Below are 10,295 nucleotides of genomic sequence, written 5' to 3'. Positions count from 1 at the left end.
AAAAGAAAAATACTTCACCAAAGAATTTACATTCATTTTCAGAAAAATAAGCATACGTAAATTATACATAAAACATGGTAATTTGGAATCTAAGATCTCCTAAAAGATTGTTTGGTGTAACTGCCGAGGAGTTTATTATTTATACTTCTGACCTAAATTCCTTCTATTTCAACTACGATCTTGATAATGAATTATGGTGGACTTTATGCTATAAGAAAGTGTTTTCTGCTAAATCCCTTTATGACTTCCTCTCTGTTATTGATATTGATCAAGATAACAAAGCAATTTTCTCTTTTATGTGGAGATAACAGTATTCTCCTAAGATATGTTTCAATCTGTACATTGCTCATAGTAGGCTGCCAACCAGGAACCCACTAAGAAGGAGAGATTGATGTTCTAGTTGGATGTCTTTTCTGTAATTAACCTAAGACAACCTCATACTTGACGCGCATTGCGCTTTTCAAAGAAAATTTGGAGTAAGATTAGTTTTTTGCAATGCCTGAGGTTCCTCCCACAACTATTCAATCTTAGCATTTGATTCGGTCTTTTACTACTTGAACTATTATTTGGAACCTAATTCTTGTTGTAATTTGATGGTGCATTTGACAAGAAAGAAATTCAAAGGTATTCACTGAAAAGACTTTCAAGGATTTTTCAGTTGCTAATAAAGCAATTTACTGCCTCGTACTCTTGGTCCTTAGTTGCGAAATAATTTGAGATCATTTCCTCCCCAGAAGTTATAAAAAACGACACTCTTTTCTTTTTCTGTTTTGGCATTAGAGTTTTGCTTGGCTTAGGTCTATTTGTAGACCTTTATCAACTTATTTTTTTAGCTTAGTCTTTCTATAGGTTTTTTTTTTATTATTGTTTTTTGGGTTAGGGTGGTATAAATCTTTTATGCGTTCTTTTTTCTGATCATTAAATCTCTTTTTTTCTAAAAAAAAGGAGTTACACATTAAAAAAAATATCATTTGAAATGAAGAGCATATTTTTCACCAAGAAAATAAAAAATAGTTCAGTTACGACATTTTATACTATAAAAAGAAATAGAAAACACATAAAAAAATTGATGCTGCGCACAACCAAATAATGTGGAACTCATTATTTTTTTCTTGACCGGTAGAGAATTTGGTATTGGCAAATTTCAAACTCTATCGTCCATAAACTTTACCACTGTACTAAATTGGAGTTCAGCTCTTTGATAATCGAAATGGTCCTGTTAGGAAAGAGTGTAACGAAAAAGATAAAATAAAAATTAGTAACAAAAAAAACACTTTGATAAGGTCACCAACCAAACCTAGATTCTCTCTCTTCCTTGAAAGAACAATTAAAAGTGTAAAAAACCTAGTTGCTCCAGAAATGGAAATAGATGAAATTCACATTCATTTAGCTAGAGGCCTCGAAAATTTAGTAACTCCTTTTACAGAGTTCCATATACTCTCTTTGCCTCCCAGAGCTATATAAATAACCCCTTTATTTCCACAGTCAAGCGTCGTCAGTTTTTCCTTTTTTTAACTTCTCCGTACTGTTCCTAAAACCCTAGCTTAAGTAGTGTATGTAGTAAATCTTCTTCTCTGTGTTTTGTTTTCCCCCTCCTCTCTGAATCCTCTGTTTCTTTCTGATAAAGAAAGAAACAAGATTTAGCCCTAAAATCATTTAACCTCGTCACCCCAAAAACCCTAGTTTTCAAAAATCATGGATTCTCAATTGATTTTTACTTCTGATAACCAAGTAACACAAAATCAAGAAGAAAACCTTCAGATCTCTGTAATCAAGACTGAAGAAGGTACTGAAAGTAGTGAGAAATTGACAGTTCGCAGAAGAAGGGTTTCTTCAGGAGCAAAAACAAAAGATCGTCATACAAAAGTTAATGGAAGAGGTAGAAGAGTCCGAATCCCTGCTATGTCTGCTGCAAGGATTTTTCAATTAACTAGAGAATTAGGGCATCGTTCTGATGGTGAAACTATTGACTGGCTTCTTCGCAAAGCTGAACCTTCGATTATTGCTGCTACCGGTACTGGTATTACTCCTATCAGCTGTGTCACTACATCTGCTTCCCCTACACGGAGACCGCCACCACAACCACATTCTCCTTCACAAGCTCTACCATTGTTGTTATCATCGTCGGCTTCGTCAGTTCCAAGTTGTTCTCAATTGGCCGTTCAATTAATGCCTGAAGACCCAACTAGGAATGTGTATCCGGATCAGAATGTAGGTAAACTCGTTCCTAAAGTTGAATTCGATTCGGAAGCAATGGATTGTAAATTGGATTTGGGTATAACACCAATGTATATGGATTTTTCTCTTGGAGACCCGTATCGGCATATGCCCTTTACTGAGTTGTTGTTACAAGCAAATGGAGCAGGTAATTTGCATGATCCTTCTTATTCCGATCAAAAAAAAAGTGTAGATTTTGAACATGTTACTCCAATGCAAATTCTTAAGGGGAATCCTTATCACCATCTTCCATAAATTTTGCCCTTTTCAATGTCAAGGACTAGGGTTCTTTCTTGTTTTTTTTTTGTTATGGGTGTTTAGATATGGATGTGGATGATATACTAAACGGTATATAAAAGAAAGGAAAGCATAAAACAGTATTATATGTGTTCCCAGTAATCTTTTGCTATTTTTGGTTTAATCTGCTTGTGTGTTGTTGTGTTTGCACTCTTTTTGGAAATTTTTACATCATGGGATGCTGGGATTTGAGATAATTTTTGTGGTCCACAGTTGATTAAAGAAAACAAGTTTTGATTTGCACATGGTTGAAAAGAACACAAGTCATTTCTTCCTGTAGGACCTGATCCAAGTTGACTTAAACCTGAAATTCTAGCATCATTCTTAACAATGTGGGGGGAGTGGGCCATTAAGAACAATCTTAGGAACATCGCCACCAAGTCAACCATTATCTTATGATTCAGTTGAAATGTTTTGAGCACATGAATGATTCCAGTTTTATTAGTGCGAAGTGTAAACTTCAGGGATTTTGAGTCGTGACTTGTGTGAATGTATGCTTGGATTAGAAAACGATGTAAAACTGTGAGCCTCGTCAATTTCAGCTGAAAGGAAGATACTGAATTCTGCATGAGCTTCTTTTCTGCTTCGTTTTACTATTTTATGAAGAACTCTTGCACCTTTGTATAAAGCTAAATGTAAAAAGTATAGTCAGTGAAAGAGGACTGTAACAAAAAAGGAAGAAAGAAAATCATACACGGGGTGTAATGACTGGTGAGCATATATACAGGTAAGAGCTGCACTGCAAAGCAGGGGGGAAATAACAAAGAGAAATGCGCGCCTTTACAACTCCACCATTACATCACAGTGCAGTTGAACAATGGCTCCATAAAATTTACCCTGATAAACACGAACCATTAGAGCATCAACATGAGGAACAGAAGTTTCTTTTATGGAAGTATAATATGACACAAACTAAAGTAATTTACAAACAGAGCCGTATAAGTTTATCATTTATTCCTCAACTAATGCTTATTTCCAAAGATCCACCACCTTCTTTTCTTTTTAGTTTCAAATGCTGGAACATCTGGGTCCACAAAACAAAAACAAAACAGAAACAAAATTACTGCTCATATTATCAAGTGAAATATGTTTCTATTATATTTCTATTATCTTCCCCCTCTAGTCTCATTATCTTTATCAATTTGTGGGAAATAATAACGAGGTGATTAAGAAAACCTCATACAACATCAACCCTCGAGGTGATTAAGAAAACCTCATACAACATCAACCCTCGCTATTCAATCAATAACGGGATAACAATGACGTTGATATGGACTAAGTATTGCTAGACGAGTCTCAACAGTAACCATTTACAAGTCATTTCTCCCATCAATTTAAAAAAAGAACAAGAGGAAGAAATCTAGAGATAAGAAAAATTGATATTGTCTTCACCTCCTTCCGGATATATGGAGTTGTAGTGAACCTCAGCCCAAAAGCTCAAGCAGATAACTGCAGGGTACACAATAAAAACCTAAGTTAACGGCACTCTTATGTTAGCCTTACCAACGCTCTTACATGATAGCGTTTAGACTTAGAGTTCACAAAATAACATGTATGAGTGCAAAAGAAAAAAAAAAGATTCTCTACCTCGAGCTGATTTCTGAACACTGGGGATAATCTCGATGTAACAGGTATCCTTAAAAGATGTTATGACAAATATTTTAACTCCATACTGCAGCAAAACAAAGGAACATAAGTAGAAATCAAAGAAAACGAACTCAGGTATTCTATTTAGAATGTTACGGTCTTGTTGTGGTTGTACATACAGAAAGGTGATCGACTAAAAGACAAAAGTGGAACTTTCATTTCAAGCACCTTTAATCTGGGTTTCTAAATAGTCGACACTGTTTCTTTTTGAAAATCATTCATTGAACACCCACCCACCTCTCAAAAAAAAAAGCCCTTTCTATTCAAGCACCTTTTGTTCTGAGTTTATCGATATAATCCTACTTCTAAAAATGACCAAAGTCAAGGACTCAATAGGCCCTCATAATCAAAAATAAAAATAAAAAAAGCAAGTTCAACTATAAAGAAACATAAAGCCCGGACTGAGGAAAAGATTGAACATGATACATACCGAATCTGCAGCAGCCTGCAAAGTGACATGATCCCCCCATTCGCCAGACCTGTTTTCAAGATTCGTTAGTGTAAGAAAAACCATCTCTTAGCCAAAAAAGAAAAAAAACCCTACTAAAGAAAATTTGAATATATGGATAACAGTATACTTGGACATCTTCTTCAAGTAGTCACCATACTCCATAGGAACATATCCTTTGTACATCTCTCGCTGAGACTTCAGCTGATGAAAATTACCCCAACATAGAGCAGTTTAAAATAGGCACATATAACAACCCAATACGAAGATGATTGACAACAAGCATAATGAATTTTCCTCACTTAAAGCACCAGTCAAATTGCCTATTCACAACACAGAATTAATTGACAAACCTGATTAACGATTTGCTGCCTGACAAACTTGTGGTGCTCAGTACTTCGATAGAACTGATCAGATAATGCCCGAAACTGAAAAAAGTTTAGAGTTAACATCATGTTACTGAATCCAAAACATTACAAAAGATAATTTGCTTGTCAAGAACACTATATGATGACAAAAGACGAGAAGCAACATGGCTATACAGCAAAAGGAACAACAACGTGTCAAGAATGATGCAATTTACTCATACATGCAAATGAAAAAGGACCAGGGGCAGCAACTGTGTATGAGTATGAAATCCAAGTGTTTTTGTGGTGGAAAATATATCTGATTGCATGCTAATAGGAAAGCAAGGTACTGAAGTTCCCTATGATGTGAAGTATTCAGATCCATTATTTTGAATTAATCTAAGTAAAGCCATTTAGGTGGGCCAATACGGAAGTCTAAAAAAATTTCTCCTGCTCTCACCTAGTTAATATAATTGCCATAGAAATAGAGAGAAAATGCTGAGAAACCAAAGAATTTCTGCTTTCTTTCCAATGCACAAAATAACTCTTCTAAATGAATATTTGCAGCTCCAGAGAGCCAGGATTACTTCACATATAAAATCTTGACTAAGCCCATACTGTATCTGAACAATGAAAGAATAAACTAAAATGCGACGGACCTGGCAGTTACCATCTCCTTGAACCTTAAGCTCAATCAAATCATACAGCTGCAATCTACAAGAGAAAAAAACAGATCGATTATCAGATATTGTAAATACAATTAATTAATTTTACAACTAACTAATTGAATTATAGAAATTGGTAGACAATTGTGGAACTATGCATAACAAAAATAGGACTAAGGGAGAAATCTAAAGATGCTACCTGTCAAGCAGCCTTTGATGATCTGAAGTCGCTTCATCAACTGATGGTATTTCCCCATTGATTTTAGGAACATGCTGCGTCAACAAAACAATATAACTAACTTCAAGAGTACAGAATAATCGCTATAAGTAGATGGAGCATATGTATGTATGATATGCATAACAATCGTGTGTATCACTGCAAAAAAGCGTATGGTGACATAGATATATGCATTCGGTTATCAAGAAACGGACGGACAACAGCCGAAAATGACAAACAGATTTTTCTCAAATAGTGCATTGGCGTGTTTAATTTTAAGAGAAGCAGGACTCTTTGTTATCGAAACCGAAAGTGACCAATAGAATTTTTTTAACATAGTGTATTATTGTGTATAATTTAAGGACCTTGAACTCCGACTCTGTATCCTAATTAAAGAGTTCCTATAGTGATAATAAGCTATATGATGTACAATGCTCCACGTTATACCCAAAAAGCATGATATACTAGGTGCAACATTTAGTACAAAACAATTTAGACTGGATATCTCACCAAAAGGCGTAACTTATTTAATACTAATGACATGGGATGCAACATTACTTGCTTGTAACATAAGATCGCGTTATCTAAGAAAAGATACTCTACTGTATATATGTTGCTTTCACATGATGCTCAACTATTAGGAACGCTAAAATAAACACACTTACAGGAATGGGAACCATCTGATACAACCTCTTCCCTACTTCACCATCAAGACCAGATTCATCTGTTAGCTCTAGTGTAGAGAACCAATCTTCCCCATTATACGGTTTTTCTTCTGGGCTAGAACATGAACTAGAAGGCCCCACATCATTTCCCTCTTCCTGGACATTCTCATGCACTGCATACGGTAAAAAAGAATATGAGAAACAACCACTTTCAGTAATAACAAGGAGGAAAAAAGCAATATGAAAGTCACATCTTTCTTATACCAGAAGTATAATGTGTGGATGGACCCAGCCAGTCCTGAGCAAGAATAGATGCTTGAAAATTAGCCTCCTCTACATGAGAAGATGATCCAGCTGCTTCTGCAACTGCTAGTTGTGATAGTTCTTCTTGAAGAGTATGTGCTATAATCTCATCATTCTCTACATTACTACATTGCTGGGTGTCATAATGATAAATTTCTACATTGCTATGCTGCTGAGTGTCATAATGATTTTCGTTTCCATAGTTCCCTTCATAGTAAACGATGTCATTTTGAGTCACAGTTCCACAATACCCAGAATTAGAAAAGGGATCACCCTCAAGAAGATTCAGGCCCCAACGTACAACATCAGGATCTTGCCCGTGGGTTAACATCAGTTCTGCAACCTTTCACAAATAGAAACAAGCTGTATGCTCCTACAAAAGACCTGGTGTACCATGTAAAGGCCAATAAGCATTCAGAGAAAATCTAAACTTTGAAATGAAACGTAATTCATACGAACCAAAGATCTACTAGGACAAGGAGTTATCATCCAATAACATTGTGAGAAAACAACAAACTGAAACTCTAACAAACAAATAGCTGAACTACACAAAGGGTACTACAAACACTATGTTCTTAAGGGGAAACACTACACCTAAAAACAAAACAAAAATATATGAATCAATCATGTGGATCATGGCAATGTATGTAAGTATTAAATTGGTCTCTTTATGTTTGCCGTCAATGGTATGAAGCTTCACCATTGATTTGCTAGTGTCGTAGGTTACACCAGACCTAGTTACTCAGACCAAACAAAGCAAGACTAGGGATGGTGTCCCATAACCTAATTGGGTGTGACCCTTTACCTAAAACCAAACATTACACTGTTTCTTTGCCCTAAAGCGCTAAAACATTCTGTTCTTAATATCCAATCACAAATTTCCTATCTCCTTAATAATGCTAAATCTCCTAAACAATTTTAAATTCAACTTAAATACTTAAATCAATTTTTAAAAAAAGTCACACATAAACACATTTTAACTCATCAAATAAGATGACAATAAAGTATTGATCAATCAAACTCCTTTAAACGAAAACCTTGTTCTTAATTAGTTATCTACACTCCACAGACATCCATCAATCCAAAAACCCTAATTTTCTAGCAAACAGAAAAAAAGAAGAAAAAAATCCCTGCGAATTTTGATATCAAGAAACCTAAAACAAAATCAAAATTAATTAAATTACTCACCTTTAATTCGAAGAGAAACAAAGTTCCCAAATTCAACTGCTAATCAGACACCAAAAGAGCATCAAATCCAACGAAAGTGGAAGGAGATTACAAAGAATTTTTGAAAAAAGAGGATCAGAAAGAGAGAGCGCGTACGAGACGCCACAACAGGGAGATAACGATGGAGGATTTTACGGAAACGAAAAAAAATTAGAAAACCGCGAACGTCACGGTATTATATAGTAATCCTGTTAAAGATCGAACAGGTTTTTCCTACAGGGTTAAGGAAATGATGCCGGGAATCACACTTTCGTGGAGTCATGAAAGGTGCTGTTTATTTAAGCGGTTTTTCTTTGAATGGAAACAAAAATAAAATAAAATAATCCGTTTCTTTTCATAAGAATTCTCTGAAATCCACTTCTGTTGAATAACGAAATATCTGCGTTTGATGTGATCGTAGCTGTTAGATTAAATTTAACAGGGAGTGATAAGTGGCCGAGATTGTCTTGATTCTGATTAGTTTATGTGGGTTTATTTTGGCCCCAATTTTAAGATCTTTTGGATGTACGAGATTAAAGAGAATATGGTGTCGACTTGATAAGATCTTACCTAAATGACAATGATTAACTAATCAAATCCTACCCGGATTGGGGTATCCAGATTAATTGGGTACACCAATCAGGGTTATTTTGAAATAAAATACAATACCCCTTAACCATTTATTTTCAAAATGCCAAATTTACTCTTACTTAATTAACACTATTAATCTGTTTAGGTTGATTAATTTAGTTAGTTAATTAATTGAATTAAAATTCTGAAATTAGGTTTTATTTGGATTGAACTCATGGATTATATGTTATGATTTTTAAGGAATTCTTTTTTTTGATTTTTTTTTTTGTAACTGAAATGAAACCACACTAGCGAAACACTTCTACAAAGGGGATTGTAAAGCTGGTAAGTGATTTCATACTCAAAATTACAGAAGGAATCAACACTTTCAGTTCTGAAAGTATGAGAAGTCGACAAGGTCGAAAAATTTGGAAGATAGCGACCATTAGTAGCAGGCATGCTGATAATAAACCATAATGTCGGCTATAAGATTTGACACACAAAGAAAGGTGTTACAGATGCATGATTAGTCGGCAAGGTATTAATTTCATAACCTGCCGACTAAACTATAATCGTCAAGGTCGATAATTCCAAACACCAACGACTAAAAATCTTATAAATAGGGTAGTCACGGTTACAGATAAAACAAACCATGTCGACTAAAAGCAAAAATGTACACGGAGAAATCGTTTTATGACAGTTATTGGTCGGCAAGGTTCAAGTTTTCAAAACATGACGACCTTAATTACATAAAACAATGACGACCTTGTAATGTTAATTTCAGAGATGAAAAGTCGTAACTATACTATACCTAGGAAGATGACGACCAAAATAAAACTTGAAAAGTCGTCAAGATCGATGAAGTAATACCCTGACGACTATATAACTGCAAATCAACAATCCAATTTTTCTGACCTTATTTTGACAATCAAGCAACAAAATAAAGTATTGGTCGTTAGGTTGAGAAGGAGAATGGACTCATTTGAGTTTGATAAAAACAAGGGGCTACTTTTTAGTCGACGAGAGAAGAGAATGATGAAAGATTAAAAGCGGTGGTTTTTAGGTTGGGAAGGGGAGTAAATTGTTTTTTAGGTTGGGAAGAAAAAGAATTTGGTGAGGGTATTTAGGTAAGTTTATCCCGTTTGGACACCCCTTAGCCCAACAAAAGAGTCCACTTAAAAGTGGGTATATCCCAATTAATCTGGGTATTCCCCAATCTGATCAGGAATCAACTACGTGATATTTTTTTTTTGAAGGAATCAGGAGCATGAAAACCCCAAATCGAAATCTCCCTTATAAAGCATATAGTTTGGACAACTTAGGCAAGTTAAAGAGTGGTCCGGATTCATTTTTGGGAAAGCTAAATCCATGGTTGTGGTTTGCTTTAATTAAAATTAATAATTATGAGTGTTTTATTAATTAGTGTCTCATTAATCTCTCATAATGAATAATTTATTAAATTTTCATCATTTAATGTCCTCTTAATTAATTTAATAAATATGTATTTTTACATTAATAAATAATTTTAATAAAAATTATATCAATAGAAATTAGTGGTTAGTAGTGGAAGAAATAGTGTCTGGTAGAAGCGGTGGTGGTGGAGGCGATAATATCAGTGGTGGTGGAAAAAATAATGTCGAAGGGTGGTTTTATGGTGGTGATGTTGGTGAATAGTCGCGAACATTATTAGTTCTGTATATTTACAACACATGC

The 10,295-nt window shown here is 34.8% G+C and overlaps 2 protein-coding genes across 3 annotated transcripts; one reads left to right on the top strand and one right to left on the bottom strand.

Moving 5' to 3' along the window:
• Positions 1–1,298: 1,298 nt before the first annotated feature.
• On the top strand, positions 1,299–2,636 carry LOC113310094 (transcription factor TCP15-like). The gene has a single exon (XM_026558658.1). The coding sequence runs from the start codon at positions 1,696–1,698 to the stop codon at positions 2,470–2,472; it is 777 nt and encodes a 258-aa protein (XP_026414443.1). The 5' UTR covers positions 1,299–1,695; the 3' UTR covers positions 2,473–2,636.
• Positions 2,637–3,050: 414 nt separating this feature from the next.
• On the bottom strand, positions 3,051–8,383 carry LOC113310093. Of its 2 annotated transcripts, XM_026558656.1 has the most exons (12): positions 7,995–8,383; positions 6,768–7,190; positions 6,504–6,676; positions 5,821–5,894; positions 5,616–5,670; positions 4,963–5,037; positions 4,740–4,813; positions 4,592–4,640; positions 4,102–4,186; positions 3,907–3,963; positions 3,505–3,538; positions 3,051–3,351 (listed from the first exon to the last, which is right to left on the bottom strand). In XM_026558656.1, exons 2-12 carry the CDS (start codon positions 7,135–7,137, stop codon positions 3,309–3,311), a joined length of 1,089 nt encoding a protein of 362 aa, XP_026414441.1. In that variant the 5' UTR covers positions 7,138–7,190; positions 7,995–8,383; the 3' UTR covers positions 3,051–3,308. The 2 variants fall into 2 exon arrangements, with proteins under 2 accessions (XP_026414441.1, XP_026414442.1); XM_026558657.1 differs by having other exon boundaries at positions 3,194–3,538; positions 7,995–8,382.
• Between the last annotated feature and the right edge of the window lie 1,912 nt (positions 8,384–10,295).

Source organism: Papaver somniferum, chromosome 9, assembly GCF_003573695.1.
Source record: "Papaver somniferum cultivar HN1 chromosome 9, ASM357369v1, whole genome shotgun sequence".
Classification (NCBI taxonomy): Eukaryota; Viridiplantae; Streptophyta; class Magnoliopsida; order Ranunculales; family Papaveraceae; genus Papaver; species Papaver somniferum.
This window is presented reverse-complemented; position numbering and strand designations above follow the sequence as displayed.